Source organism: Podarcis vaucheri (assembly GCF_965113315.1).
Source record: "Podarcis vaucheri genome assembly, chromosome: 5".
Taxonomy (NCBI): Eukaryota; Metazoa; Chordata; class Lepidosauria; order Squamata; family Lacertidae; genus Podarcis; species Podarcis vaucheri.
The window spans coordinates 80,349,804-80,366,444 of record NC_138763.1 but is presented as its reverse complement, the minus strand read 5'-3'; the positions used below and the strand labels follow the sequence as shown (position 1 = coordinate 80,366,444).

At 40.6% G+C, this 16,641-nt stretch overlaps 1 protein-coding gene across 2 annotated transcripts in view; it reads right to left on the bottom strand.

Annotated features, from left to right (window-relative positions):
* The window catches only part of OGDHL (oxoglutarate dehydrogenase L), a 65,771-nt gene that overhangs the window by 13,791 nt on the left and 35,339 nt on the right, over positions 1-16,641 (bottom strand). For both annotated transcript variants that reach the window (XM_082222347.1, XM_082222346.1), the window contains exons 15-16: positions 15,598-15,748; positions 12,117-12,244 (exon numbers count right to left, since the gene is read on the bottom strand). In XM_082222347.1, coding sequence (XP_082078473.1) covers positions 12,117-12,244; positions 15,598-15,748 — 279 coding nt within the window. The remainder of the gene's footprint in view (positions 1-12,116; positions 12,245-15,597; positions 15,749-16,641) is intronic.

Sequence of the window (16,641 nt, the reverse complement as noted above, 5' to 3'; positions counted from 1 at the left end):
CCGTCTGGAATGTTATGTGGGATTCTCGTAGGAAGCAAGTAAAATTTTCCCCTCTGTGTAGTTTGTATGTGTTCTGAACGACCATATAGTAAAATTTTACTTCCGTAGTAGGAATTAGGGCCTTAAATAATGGGTAAAAATGGAACAGGAATTTACTAAAATCTAAAGTATCATAGTTCTTGCCCAGCAACTCAGCTAAGGCAGATTGACAGTAAATTGCTTTAACAGCTGTAATCACAATGCTGCTTTGTTGTGCTGTTTCAAAATACGAGATTTCAAGCAGAGCCAGAGAGTTCATAGAAACATAATTAAATATAATATTAACCTAGTTTCTCTTTTAATGACCCACCTTGACTCCAGGGTCTTATTTATTCATTTCACTGCTTCCAGCCAATAGTGCCTGTTAGACAAAATGCCTCCTCCCCCTTTTGCCCCTCATTTTACCCCCTTTCCCAAGATCATTTGCATTTAAATTGGTCATTGGATTGGCATGAGGACAAATATTCCTGCAGCAACTTTAAATGATGCCATGATCATCAACATACATCAGATGGACTCATGTCAAGTGAGCAGAATCGTCGATTATTTCCCGGTATGATATCCAGAAATGCATTGCACCCTGTAGGAGACTCTCGTGTGAAGCTACTGAGGCAAATCACATACGTTTAAGGAATCTGGAAAAAGGCAGTTTCTGGTTGGGGCATGCAATCCATTCAAATGGATAAAAAACCCCACAGTTATATATGCAGAAACAGTCCTGCTCTCAAAGAAGATATGTTTATAGGGCTGCTATACGTCTGTATGGGACGTGGGTGGCGCTGTGGGTTAAACCACAGAGCCTAGGGCTTGCCGATTGGAAGGTCGACGGTTCGAATCCCCGCGACGGGGTGAGCTCCCGTTGCTCGGTCCCTGCTCCTGCCAACCTAGCAGTTCAAAAGCACATCAAAGTGCAAGTAGATAAATAGGTTCCGACATGACCCGGAAGCTGTACGCTGGCTCCATCGGCGAATAAAGCAAGATGAGCGCCGCAACCCCAGAGTCGGTTACGACTGAACCTAATGGTCAGGGATCCCTTTACCTTTTTATACGTCTGTAATTTCCCAGATGGGACTTGGCAGTTGGAAACAGCTTCTGGGGGGAAATCACTGAAATGTCCAGGAAACTCCAGACATATGGCAACCCATGTTGGGAGTGTAGATTTTGGTGAATTTCCTTTAAAATAACTCAAAAACTTTGGGCAAAGCAAAAAGCTCAACAATGTTTGTGTCCAGATTTTCACTTTTTGAAATCTGGCAACCCTATTTTACACCTTGAGGCTCTTTAGATCTAATCCACGGATTAATATGTGCAAATGCCACCTTACTGAATGGGTACCCAGCATGTCATATGAATCTCTGTTCTCAAGAGAGGTTAAAAACCATCACCAGCTGTGCGGCCAGTCAGCTGGCAAAAGCAATATTCATTCTTGACTGCTTGCTTCCAGGATTGTTAAGAATGGCAATTCTTGCTCTTTTCCTGAATGTGAGGTATGCACTCAAGTAATGGTGGGTGCCGATGCCACAACAGCACTGGTAGATAAGATAACTCAAGAATAGGATTCAATAATATTGCCCTATGCAGTTTCTAGCAGGAAAGGTGTTGGGTTGAGGTTCCCTGATCTCCCAGATAATTTCTCTGAATATATCCCATTACCTGCTCCTATCCCAACCGCCAAAGCATTTCAGGAAGAGGAGGACAAGCAGAGTTGCAGTTAGGCGCACTGTTAATACATAGCGCTTAAAACAAGATTGTCCCTTTCAACAACAATAAAAAAAACACACTGTTTAAAGTAAACATTTAGATATATTCTTTTTTTATATATAAAAAAATCATCTGATGAGGCTATGCTCTGAAACATGTTGTACTTATCTGTATGGTCCTTTTTTAAAATTCAATCAATCAACCAACCAACCAACTTTTATTACGGTCCAGAGACCCAACAAATCGTTACAAAGCAATACACAATTCATTTTTTAAATTCTCTGCTGCACAGAAAAGGAAAAAAAAAAACCCTTACAATTTAAGTGCTGCGAAAACTTAAGAGAGAAGGGGAGACTGGGCAGATTTGGAAATTATAAATGAAACCTTCTTTGCACATTCTAAAGTATCATACTTACATAAAGGTTTGCTAAAGGGTTGGAACCCTTCACCCTGTGTCCCTTGAGGCTTCCTGCTCCTCCCAATTTATTCTGATTAATGGTTTTGTCTTTTTTTGTGAGGCAGCTGCCTTTTTCTGGTGGGTGTTGCCTGTTTTTTGTCCGTATGATTTTGGGGATGGGTGTACGTGTTTCGTCTGGAGGAAGATTATGAGCATCACCAATTTCCACTCTGTGAAACGAGTACCTTGGGGTATCTACAATGGTTTTAGATTTCTAATTGTGCGCACAAGCTCAAAAACGTTGGGGACCCCTGCTGTATGGCTAGTCCAGTACAAAGTTTAAGGTGCTGTTTTTGAGTCTATGGTAAAAATAAAGCAGGGAAATGTTTGCAAATAACCATAAGGTATTCGATGTTCTCCAGAATACTGAATTTGCACTAACTCAAACCCTGAACTCCTTATTGGTGCTTCATATGGAATTGAGTGAAGAAAAGAGAGTTCCACATAGTCACACTACTAGAAGGCAGTAGCTGCTTGGACCTGTCTTAAAGATGGGAATCCATCAAGGAAATTTCTCATCAGGAGAATACAAGAAAGAGAAAAGCACAGATTGTGAAAAGGATACCAGGATACTGAATGGAAAAGACAGTAGTTAGCCAATAGTGAAACAGAGGTTAGGAATGGCTCAGTTGGTAGAGCATGAGACTCTTAAGACTCAGGGTTGTGGGTTTGAGACCCACGTTGGGAGGAAAAGACTGCTGCATTGCAGAGGGTTGGACTGGATGATCCCTGGGATCCCTTCCATGAATCTGTGACCAAGCATAAGGGATTCAGATGAGGAAGGGCGGAAATAGGTTTCGGCAGCTAGGTTAGGTTAGAACGCAATGGACAGCACAGAAGCTGAAATGGGTTTGGAGGAAATGTGAAAGAGGGGCAAAGTCTGGCGTACCAACCGTGATCAAAGTGTATAATTCACAGACATTTATTTATCGAAGCCATTCAAAGCATGCAACAGCATCTGGTAAATGTAAGTCCTAAGGGAACACTTTTGCAGCTGCATTTTGCAGGCTTGTTTTTCAGGATTTCTTTTTCTGAAGACATGAAGACTGAACACTTACATTATAAAATACAACCACAACTGCATAAAATGAAAGAAGTACCTTTCATTACTTAGGTGAAACCTTCAGTTCTTCCAGCTGGTAAAAGTTTTCATCATACTTGCGTGAATCAAAAAGTTCAAATGTTCAGCATGTCTTCTTTTTCTAGTTCACATGCTGTTAGTTTGCTTTTCATTACTGATTTTTAATTGTGATTTTAAATGCTTTTGGTCTAATTAACTCACAGTGGTGCTTCGCAAGACGAAATTAATTTGTTCCATGAGTTTTTTCGTCTAGCGAATTTTTCGTCTTGCGAAGCACGGTGTCGGAAAAGTTTTGGAAAAGCTTCAAAAATCACCAAAAACCTCAAAAAAGGCTACCACACCGCGTTCTATGAGTTGCTCCTCAAAGTCAAGTCGCAACTTATTAACGGTGTTAAGAAAAAGGAAACAAACTTGCAAGACGTTTTTGTCTTGCAAAGCAAGCCCATAGGGAAATTTGTCTTGCGAAGCAGCTCAAAAACCGCAAAACCCTTTCGTCTAGCAAGTTTTTTGTCTTGCGAGGCATTCGTCTTGCGGGGCACCACTGTACACAGTTGTATTATAAACTGGACTGCTGCATGCCACCCTGAGCGTCTCTGGGCAGAGAAAGCAGCTAAGAAATACAATTAAATAAAATTGGTTGGAAAATTTTACTGTTTTTTGCTGAAAGGCAGAGCTGGATGCGACATTTGACAAGTCAAAAGCCGAAGTATGTGGAATATACAATTGGCTGCTGAAATGTAGATCTAGTTATGTGAACAAGGTTACTAAGAAACTATTTTATTAAATTTTAGTCACTGTGTTGTGAAAGACGCCTTTTCCCTTTCTGTAAAATTATTGTTCCCATTTCCATGTCACTATATACATGCGTAAGTCTGAAACTTGAACTAATTGCAGTTTCACAATTACTGAGGGCGGCTGCGCATATTACATCTTTTTAAATAATTACTTATGTGCTGCAGGAAACTTCAGTGTTATTTTCAACAAGTGTGATGTTTTGAGTTGTCCTAAATCTAAGTGTTCATTTGTGATTTCTGTATTTCAAAAACAAAACAAAACTACAAACTGGGGAACATGATCTATAATTATGGAAAATACTTTGAAAACTGACAATTCAGAATCTAACAATCTACTCAAAACTCTGTATCTAAGGGTCTATTCACGAGCAACATCATGGCAAAGGGGCTTCTCAGTACCTGACCCTCTGCCTTTGAAAGCCTTATAAGAAGCAGATTCAGGGAGGGACTGAGAGGGACTTATAGAACCAAGGTGTTATTCTGGCTACCGCCAGGAGGTGTAATGTTATTAATGTAATCTTGTTATATTTATAGTGCTGAAACATTTCTAGTTATTATGAAATCGTTCTAGTGATGGTTGATTTTGAGATGTTTTACTGATTCCTTTGTGGTAAGCCGCTTTGAGCATGATTCTCTTTGCGGAAAAGCGACATACAAATAAAACGATGACGACACTCAAAACCCAAAGAAATTACAATTGCAATTATCTATGCAATCCATTATCTGTCAAATTTACTATGTTCAGGTAGCTGGAGTAATTTTACCCCCAAGAGTACCATTTGCAAATATATGAGGCAACCTAGGGAGAAGTTATTAATAAGCACAGAATGAAGTCTCTAGACTCCGTTTCTAGCTGTGATAAGAATTTGCATTATTACCTTTAATTAGGAAAGTTTTGTGAACTCTGAAACTCCTGCTGACCAAAGGAGGGCAACTTGGCTCTTGATATGCTCTGCACACAGTAGGCTACCACTTCAAACCCACCAGCAAGCAGTCACTGACAGGTCTCATGTACTTGTCATTTGTGATTTATACTGTGGGGACTACAGAATGTAGCCAAGGGTAATGCGCCTGTGGGAATCTGAGGTCTGTTTTATTTCACAGAATGTATATCAATATGGGCAACGCAAGCTTGACAACAAGGAGGTCCACTGACATTATAACATTACAGCCATATTCATCATAATTAAAATGTGTATTTGGTACCTGTAGATTTCTTCAAAATCCACTCAAATGCATACGGCTACTGCCCTGTGTCTTCCCCCTCCCCCCATCAAGCACCACTGTTCTACAGAAGAAAAAATCAATCCTGGGCCACACACAAGTATTCCACTAATTGTCTTTATTAAGTGGATTGTAGGCTTCAAAAAAAATCTAGTTTGTATAAGACAGGTACAAATATCTGCTGGAAATGTAAAGAAATGTAAAGAAAAAGAAGGCACCTTGCATCATATGTTGTGGTCTTGTATAGTAATAAAAGCATTCTTAGAAATGATATATAATAAGTTGAAAAAATGTTCAAACTAACTTTTATTTTTTTAAAAAACAGAGGCTTTTCTACTAGGAATTGTGGGTGCTGACATTCCAAAGGAGCAGAAAAGACTTTTTATGTACATGATGACAGCAGCACGGATGTTGCTAGCCCAGAGATGGAAAGAAGACAAAGTCCCTACCAGAGAAGAATGGCAAATTAAACTGTTGATTATGCCAAAATGGCAAAACTGACCGGGAAGCTCAGGGACCAAGAAGACCAAAACTTTAACAAAGAGTGGGGGAATTTTATAATTTATCTTGGAGACCACTGTAAGCAGATGAAAACGTTAGCAGGATTGCAGTAACACTTGCAATGTAGCAAATACTATGGACACAATGCAGTGATATAAAGTATGGACTACTGAATAATATGCAGTTGAAAGGGTTGACATGGCAGGGAAGGTGGGAAGTACAGAGATTTGGAGGAATCTTTAAATATTAAGGTGTATTATTGTATTGTCATATTTTTATACATGTAAAAATTATTTTTTTAAAAAAAAAATATCTAGTCTGAATATAGTAAATAAACAGATGCACCATAAAATAAGATTGCATCTTGGACACATTTGACTTACACAGATTCTGCTTTACACTCTTGGCTGCAGCGTCTGTGTTTATTGGGGGAAAGACCCTTCGAAAGCAAGGAGCCAAGGAAGAAAGCTCTCCTTTAAGTGGTGTTCATTGTCACTTCTCTGCAAGGAATATCCCCAAGTGCAGGGGAGAAGTGGGTGGAGCCACGAGAACAGTGGTGCCCCACCAGCATCTCCTTGGAGGGGGCTTCCCCTTGGGATTTCAGGGGATTTGTGGAGGGTGGGGAAGGAAGGATGGCAGGGGGAGGAGAAAGCAAACTCGGGTAAGCACTTGGCGTGGCTTCTCTTCCCCTGCCTCACACCCATCGCCTCTTCCTGCTCCTCCACAGTCCCAGAGCTAGAGGTTGAAGCATGTGTATGGCAGCAGAGGTTTCGTGGCTGCCCCCCTTGGCGTTGGTCAAACACTGCGGCCTCTGGGTGACCGGGGAAAGTTTCCGTTCTCCCAGCTTAGCTGGCTTTGGCTCACTCACTGGAAGGAAGCTGCCTGTTCAGTAGAGAAAGGCACTGCCAATCCCAGCATGCGTTGCGGTTGCTCTCTGGGCAAGAAGCTGACGGCAGGGAAAGTGTGGTTTGAGTCAGCCCCACAGCAAACATTTAGAGTTACCAAAGGGGGAAAGAGAGAGGTGGCAGTCTAGTGTCCCAGCTGGGCTGGAAAGCAGCAATCTAAGGAGTCTAAGGCAACTGGACTATAAGCAACTTTGCATATCCGCACTCTGCCCAGAATCTAACCCTTGGATAAGATGCAATCCCACTGTACCTAGGGGGACAGAACTGAGACTTTAAAATAAAAATGAGACGATCCCTAACACTATTGAATGATCAGGCAGTGCTGGTTATTGGGCTCTAGCAGGTAAGTTGTCCCCCCAACACAAACGTTTATAGTAGTAACATTTAGTTCCAGGTAAACTAGGTTAGGATTGCCATTTCTCTGCCTAACTCAGTGCACGCTGACACAGAAGTAATAAGATAGCATTGAAATGGGACTTGTTCCCGAGGAAGTGTATGTAGGATCACAGCATGCAGCGTGAGTTTTCATTACAGGTATTGAAATGGGGATAGGGAAGGTTCTTCCAGGATGGAGACAGAAACCTTTGATTGTTACTAACATGAAGAGAGCCTTGCTAACTCTCCATTTTTCTTTCATGTCCTGCCACTTTTATTATCTTTACATTATTTCTTTATTAAATCTGGGAACCAGGCAGAGGGCCTTCTTGGTAGTGGTGCCCTCCTGTGGAACGCCCTCCCATCAGATGTCAAAGAAATTAACAACTATCTGACGTTTAGAAGACATCTGAAGGCAGCCCTGTTTAGGGAAGTTTTTAATGACTGATGTTTTCATGTATTTTTAATCTTTTGTTGGAAACCCAGCCAGATGGGCAGGGTATAAAGAATAAATGATGATGATGATAATGATGATGATGACTGCCTGACCTCATGATGGGTGGAGAAAGCAGAACTCCCAGTCGATGGTGACTGTCATAGCACCACATGGGAGGTAATGGGATGGTTGAGCCACTGTCTAACACTGCCAGCTCTGCATACTTTTGGCCTCTTGGCTCACGATTTGCTCTTTCACGCCTACAAAAATGGTGGCTTCTCAACCTCTTCCTTCTCCATTTTCCCTCTGTTTTCCCCCAAGGCCAGTCTTGGTCCAGAGCTGCCTTCTTCCAACAGCACTGCTCTACTTCCTCCTAGACACCACTGGAACAAGTCCTTGCCTTTTACACTGGCTTGGCCTTGACAAACTGCTTTACCCACCCACCTCAATGCTCAAGGGGTCTCTCAAAATTCCTGGAACAGAAATTAATTAAAGTTGGAGGTGCATCCCGCCCTCAGGTTGGAGGTTTCCGTCAGTCCTGTGCTAGATGTCTATCAGAAGAGGCTGCGAACGAGGGCAAAATGACAACTTTACAACCCAGAGTAACATTCCTGATGCCAGGCAAATATGCTGAATAGTCTGAATATGTGTAGGAATGTGGCGCTTATAATGTCCATACATGAATGCACAGACATCATTTGCAGAGGATGTGAATTTTTATGTGCTATCCTGATGCTAATTGTATTCAAGACATTCAGCCAGATCTTGATGAAGGTATGTCAGTAAATTGCTTTGGTTTCTGTGGTGCTGAACTCCGTGAAGAACCCATCTGTAAACTGCAGAACGTGTTCTATGTTTCCCTCTGCCAAAAAGTTAGAAAGCACAACATACTAGCTTTCTAACCTTTCATTCAAGGTGTCTGTACTACTGATTCTCTGACAGAGATTCATACTCTTTCATGCTATTAATACTCATTTCCAACAAGACAAAGTTATTTATTTTTTAAAAAACCATCCTAAGTGTCATGCTGTGTCATCATCTGCTGAAATAGTGAAAATCTTTTGTAACTCTTCTTGCAAGTTCCCTAAGGTATTCTTTAAATAAAGGGAGAAGCTAAATAGGCTTTCCTGGATAGGTTTGAGTCCAATTCTATTTTTAAACAAGCATTCAAAGACTTTTTCTACAGATTGGGTGACATGGATGAGGAAACACCCAAGATGGCTCATTTGTTCAAGCCTTATTCACACACATGCTACTATATTAGAATAGAGAAATCAGGCTTTGTCAAGATAAAAATGGAAACTCAGTTTAATCTCAGTCAAAGATCCTACTGAAGTACACATAGGATGAAAGATTTCAATACTTATATTCTGGTTAATCTTAAAGATTGCCCTGTAGATTTATATTGTGTCTTCAAACTGACAATACATTAATTCCTTTCTCCTAACTCTACTATAACAGCACACTGTCAAAAACCACTAAATTAAGCAATACCATAAAAGACAGGCTAACAGCTGCTTTCTCCCTTATGATATCCAGTGATAGGGCAGGTCTCCCAAGTCGTAAATAATTCCACAATACAGGAATGTGTCCTTGACTTTACTAGTAAGGTGCTGGTGGTTTTATTTACAGGAACAGTTTTAAGAAACAATTCCACATGTGGAAAGTCACTTGTGGCAATTGGTCTCAACCAGTGCTGGATATACGTATAAGCTAAACAAGCTATAGCTTAGGGCCCCACTCTCTTGGGGGCCCCCCAAAAAAATTAAAGCGGACAAAAACCCTGGATGTACATTTCCAAAATATAAGATAAAAAACCAAATAAAATAAAACCTACGTACAGCAACAGTGTTTTGTGTTGTGTAGGCTCCTATTTGTTATGTGCAAATGGCTTTAGATACCTATTAGGTCCATAAATTACCATATAGCATATATTCAACGCAAAAAAAACAACAACAACAAAAATGACAATTTGTTGTCGTCAAAGGACAGCTGGACATATAAAGGGCACCATTACCTTGAGTAGCTTAGGGCCTCATCAAACTTAAATCCGGCCCTGGTCTCAACTCAGTTATTCCAAAAAGAGGGGCTGGAACCCCACGAATCAAAAATCTAAAGCGAACATATTTTAGTTTGACCTTCAGGTGGGAGGTGACATTAAGGATGAAGCAATACATTGGTGGCATGTGTGTATGGACAGGAACTGATAGTGTACAAAGAAGGAAATCATTTTTGGATCATGATGGGTTTAACTAACAGATGAGTACACTTTATTAAAATAATTTGGGGTTTTATAAGCGCAAGTGTTCTTTAGTAGAAAACCTCTAAAGGTGGAGTCCAATGATGGTACAAATATTATGTCGTTATCTGGAGAACTTCAGATAACAGAATCATCAGATGAGGAAACAGCGATCAGCCCAATTTTGGGTGCCTCTCCTCTTTGTTTTCATGTGTCACTCTGACAGACAGAGGTGTTGAGACGCAGCGTCAGCTTGCACTTCATATTATGCTATCTCTCCCCCTTCTCCCTGACAGCAAGTTGCGTGACTGTCAGAAAGAGCAAGAGTCTTTCAATTAAAATTAATTAAGCTGCAGTTTAATGCAACATGATTTGTCATTAGTCAAGGGTTCTCAGGCTGGGATTTAAAACAAATAAGAAAACACCCAAAGTGCTTTGAAATGGCAGTGTAGCACTTAATTTACTGTAATGTCTTCTTCACTTTTCTAAACGGATCTCCTCCTATATTTCTCAATGAAGACCAATAAGGAGGTGACTGCCATTAGGTTCTAAGATTCTTTCTAACAGTAATCGCGGAAGGAAAAAAAGGTTGCATTTTCAATATGGGGAAGAAAACTAAAATGCTGTGCTATGTTTTTGTGGCATTACCTGGATGTTTCCTGGGCAGTTTGCCACATATGTTTAAACAGGAGCAGCTGCTATTTAGCATGGGCAAGTTGATGACTGGCAAAATCCAAGGCTGGCACTGTCTACAGAATCCCCATTATTAAAATTACAAAATAAGTGATGAAGCCAGTTTACAGTGAAGGAATGCAAGCTAAACAAGATGTTTTTTCTCCATTATCTTTAACATAATTCTTCCTTTTCCCAAAAATGCTCTTATACATTGCAGAGTATCTAGGCTGCAGTGGATTTATCCCTGTGGCAAATTAGTCCAGCAAGAATAACATTTTAGTAGAACTATTATACACTTGGTGCTCTTTAGTGATTCAATAATAACTCAGCACTGACTCGTAGCTCTGAACAGGTGCCAGCTCCCTGCTTGTGCACCTGCCAGAAAAACAATTTGAAGCTTCATCATGCAGGGCTATTCAATTCATTTTTACTTAATTAGCTGCAATCTAAGACACTAATGGGAATTCCTAAAATGACAGAATCATTTTGCTTGTTTACGCAAATGGAAGTTCAAGTTCAGGGCTTAATTCTTCTCTCTCTTTTTGGAGTTGTGCTTACTTGTGTTTATGATGGGATGAATTTAGAAAAACAAAGCAGGAATTTCTGGATCGGATGCTGTTGGTCTATACGCATATTGGAACATTAATAATTTCTCTCTCTTTCAAAGTGGTAATTCTCAAAAACGTTCCCTCGCAGTCAAATGTCCTTCTCTAATTACTATTTAAAATGACTTGCAATCAGAAGGAATGCAGAGAGCTCATTTCCCCAACCTTCAATGATAAAGAAACCCGTGCTAAAGTGAATGAAAAATTTCAAGAGTTTTAATGTGCGTGGAGCCCAGTATTGACAAGCATATGGCAAAAATAATCCATTTGCTTGTTTATCCGAAAAGTGAGGTCACAGTTTTAAAAAATAAAGACAAAGGTCTAAGTTTATAGATTCGGATAAATTCAAAGCACTGCTGACCCTAATAAGCAAAGCTACTGTATTTTTTCGTCTATAAGACACCCCCATGTATAAGACACCATCTATTTTAGGGGACTAAAATTAAAGAAAATGGGGGGAGATGGCCCAGAGTTGTCACCCAACTGACAAACACTAACAATCGCAAGCAACGCACACCAAATTGACAAAGCAGCAGCCAATAAAAAGCAGCCCTTGCAGCAGACACCACTCACTTACCCAATCGCAAGATCCTGCTGGCGGCTGCAACCAATCACCCATCCCCCCTCTGCACTATCCATGTATATGACATGGAGAGACCTATGGAGAGACCTGGTCTGAATAGAGATATTGGATTCATGTCCCATTATACATACTGAGGCCAATTTTGGTCATCTATCCCTTTAAAAATCCCTTGCCCTTCCCTGTGGAACCAACAGTCATCCACAGTTATAAGGTTGAAGTGACCCCCGCTTCAGAATATCTGACGAAGTGTGTATTACACATGAAAGCTCATACCTTGAAAGCTTATATTTAGTTGATCTTAAAGGTGCCACTGGAATTATTAAGAAATATTTTTTCATCTTTAATCTTGTTATTTATCATGTATAAGACGGACCCCCCTCCCCAATTTTAAACTTTATTTTAGAGTAAAAATCCCTCGTCTAATACACGGAAAAGTATGGTATGTAGTTCTATACAATCTCAAGGTACTCAAGTAATCCAATAAAAAACTGCCAAACTTACCCAAGACCCCATATTCTGAAAGGGAGCTATTGCATACGGTGTAAGGGGCTTGCTGCTCCCACAGATGATTCATAGGAACACAGGTCCCCTTGTCAACATCTTGATCATGGAGCACATGGTGGCGATGGCTACAAAGATTTTTAAAAACACAATGACGTTTTAAGAAAAGATACTTTTAGAAAAGGAAACCGTGGCAAGAGCACACACAGAACACTTTTCGAATGTTCAGAGTCTTCGCAATTATTACAACAATCATCCAGCAAGGCAGCTCAGTATTATAGCCATTTGCAGGCTGAGGACTGAGACTGGGAGATGGTGTTAGCCCCAAAATGGAAAGCGAGGGAGGTCCCAACTAAAGAAGAATGGCAACTTAAACTCATGGAATATGTGCAGCTTGCGGACGTAACTTATAGAATAAGAGAACAAGAAGAACATACGTTTAAAGAAGACTGGAAAATGTTTACTGAATATATGGGGGGGTGTTTTGCGTACATTTGAAAACAGGAACATTTTCAATAAATTCAACAGTGTACATAAGTTTTGATGGATGTAATAATGGAATACAGTTGTAACTTGGAAGTCGAACGGAATCTGTTCCGGAAGTCCGTTTGACTTCCAAAATGTTCAGAAACCAAGCACGGCTTCTGATTGGCTGCAGGAAGCTCCTGCAGCCAATCGGAAGCCTTGGAAGCCCCGTTCCAAAGAACATTCGCAAACCGGAACACTCACTTCCGGGTTTGCGGCATTCAGGAGCCAAAATGTTCGACTTGCAAGGCGTTCAGGATCCAAGGTATGACTGTACTGAATGGTTTAGTTTATTTCAAATATGCAGGGATTTATGTTATGCAAAATGAACCATGGAAAGAGAAGAAGGGAAATCATTGATACGTTAAGGTTGTTTAAATGAATACTCTAAACTGTAAAACAGAAAATTTAATTAAAAATATATATTAAAATAAATAAATAAATACAATGTGGCCCTTAAAAAAAGAGAGAGACTGGGAGATGATGGCTTGTCCAAGGCCACAAAGTGAGTTTCTGGCTGAGCTTAGATTTGAATCAGGTATTTCTCAGTTCACACCCTTTCCCATTACACAAAGTCTCATATTATTTTCCACACATTTGGAAAGATTAAAGCTACGGCTAAAGTTATAAAAAATCAACAGCGGCCTCCAGTATGGAAGCTACCGTTCACTGCATCTAGGCAGTGGCAAGGGATTAACCGTTACTGTTATTTTAAATTAAAGCTCTTCAATATCTCAAGTATTCACTTCTGACAACAGGCTGACGCTGCTGCATATAACTTTGCAATTGTTGCTGCGCGATGCATGAAGCTTTTAGTGGCATGCAGTTACACTCCATAAAATATGAAGTGTGGAAGCCATTACACAACAGGGCTGCTTTCACCCAAATTATAATTAGCTGTGAAATTCTGTTCCTCGTGCCTTGAGTCATGTGCAGCCTGTATTGTGCACCGGCTTTCAGCTCCTTGAGCACTCTCAGGTTCAAGTCTTGAAAGAGCTGCATCCTCCGGTCCTCGCTGCCCACCCTTCATCGGCTCACTGCTTAGTGCCCTCTAGAGCTCCATTAATCAGCATTAGAATGGTGCACCAAGGAACATTATCAAAACAGAGATGACTGAAGTAATTACTGTAATCCATTAACTCCCTGAGCAAGACTAACTGAGTGAAACACACCAATATGTTCAAGCTCTACAACCACTAAAGGAAGAAGGGCTATTACCCTGATAATAGCTATTCTGCGGTGCACGCCCGCCGAAGCTGAACAAATTGCAAGCAGAAATTCTGTTCTTCTAAAGCATCTTAGCAAGAACCGTTCACCACTCTAAATAGAAACTAGTTAATATCGTAAATCCGGAACCAGCGGTATGCCGGAGGTTAAAACACGACAACTACAGAAGTGCAATGGAGGTGGCCATTTTTGTCGACCCGTTTCCCCATAAAACCCCTCTAGCAAACGATCTACGTATCGTGTAGCAAAAGACGGTAGGCAAATATGGTGGGATTCTAGACCATATGGTTTTCGGAAGCAAGCGGAGGTGTCCTGTTTTTTTGCACGGGCCCCATTTTTGAAAACCAAAACCTGCCCACCAAACCAAGCACACCAAAGGGTTTACTGTAGCATTCACTCGGATAAGCTAGTCTGCCACATTCAGTGACTTCCTTTGTGGGTAACCATTAAAAAAAGCACGTTCTCCCATATGTAGTCCCCGGTCTCCCATTTGCAATCTGAAGTGTTGTAGCTCACTTCAGTCTAACAGGTCATTATTGATCCAAATAATGTACAGATTGGCTCTAAAAGTCAAAAATCTTCCAACCTGCATGAGCAAACTGAAAGAGAAAAGAATTCAGTGGGTCCAAATGGGATCTATTGCAGCATATGAAGTGCTCTTTGTTCATGGGTTCCAGCCAACCAATGCCATAGTTTGGACATTCCATTCTATTTCCCCTCCCCCAGTTTTATTATCCCTCCTCCCACAAAAAGACACTCAGGGTTCTGCGGTCACTGAGTATACTCCTCCCAGCTGTTTAGGGTTTCCCCCTGATCTCAGTCCCCTCCCCAAAATTCTCCCCCATCTGCAAATCTTAGAACTCCCCTACAACAGCTGATACATCCAGTCTTCAGTATGGATGGTGCTGTTTTGGCTATCTAAGTTCTCAGTAAACAGGTTTGCTATCATATAAAATCAAATAATTTTAATTACTGCAGCATTATGATTGTATTTTGTGATTGCTATGTGCTGCCCTGTCGCGACAAAAGATTGCAGTGTGAAGTGTCCCTATTCCACATTCCTGTCGTTCAATTTCATTCTCCTTCCCACTCGAATCTTTCACCCTGTAACATGTTGTCATTGGCATCCGTCTGTCTCGAGAGACAATGGAAAGCACCTCCGGGGGTGAAGCCAAACTTCCAGAGAATCACAGCGCCTGCTGTGGCTGCAGAGACCGGTAACTCTTAACCTCTGTCTCCCGTGTTGTTTTTGCTGTGTTAGTAGCACCTGAGTGATCTCTCCAGGACACAAGCCTAGGCAGCATATATGGAGGTCATGGGCTGCTACAATGACAAGACCCCCTTCTAGGCCACTCTGATGTAAACCAAAACAGCAAGTCAGCATGCTCAGTGTGCTGTTTTGGGAGTCCCCACCTCAGTTAGTTCACCTACCCTTTTATGCTGTTTATATACCTGTTTTTCTTTGCCTGATCTCTTTCCTTCCACCATCGCAGTAGCTCTCCCTAACACCTCTTCCTGAGCTTTGGCAATTACTTCTTAATTCAAATTCATGTTCATACTCAACTACCTCATGCAGTTACATGTATATTCCCCTATAGCATTTAACATATTACCTGTTACAAACAGCAAGACAGCCATCCCTCAGAGTGACCCAGTTTAGCATTAACTCACAGCAAAATCTGTATAACATTTTCTACCGGATGAGCAGCAGCTGTATTATACAACTCACCTGAAAGTGCCCCTTTCTACATCCTGCCCACTTAGTCGGACATGGATACCTTCCTTCAACAAAGACCCAAAAGCCATGTATTCCCCCAAGGCCCAGTCGACAACTCGGTTCTTTGTCATTTCCAGTCGACTTCTCAAAATCCGAGAAAGTCCTAAGTGGGGAGAGGGAGGAGAAAAGAAGAATTACTGGCTGCAATGAACAAAAAACAACATTATCAGGATACCAAGACATGTCTCCATTCCCAAGATGAAGACTGGAGTGCTAAGGAAACACAACCAAGAGAGCAAAATACTGATAACTAAATGGTGACCTCACCTGAATGTATTTTTGACTTTCCTCCCTTCTGAATGCTTCTACTAGTCATTCACAATCCCGAAAATTCAGTTCAACCACAAGTTCATTGTTCTTATATTGATAACATTTCACACAATTAAGCTCCAGCTATATTTCAGTTCTCGGTCTTAATATTTTATCTCTCCACCTACACTGCTCCATAGGTAAACTTTTAACTATCACAATTCCTGCTAGCTAATCACACACTAAAATTGAATACTTCTTTTATTGTATCCATCAACGATGGTATACTTTTACACCTCAAGTTATTATCATATTTCTTTTTAAGAATGTTACTAGATTAAGACTGAAGGCTTGGAAAACTTATACTCCCTTACATAAACAAGTTCCAATATCAAAGCCATTCTGCTTTTTGTTCCACTTTTTAGTTATTCAAGACCCTTCATTGTATATATGAGTGAACTTGCTCTATTCATGAAATAATATAGCCGAATAGCTCTGTCTAATACATGAATTAACCACATTCTCAGCTTCATTCATGAAATAAGCAAATCCTTCCCTAATTCAATATTTTTATGACAGGCAAAGTTTCTGTCTTATTCATGAAAAGTCTTGCATAGCTAGCTGTGCTGTTTCATGAATAAGATTTTGCTGAATGATTTTGGCAAGCAATATTTATTTTATGAATGAAGCAATTTCAAAACTGTAGTATGGTTGATACATCAAATCCATATCTACCTAACAATTGCC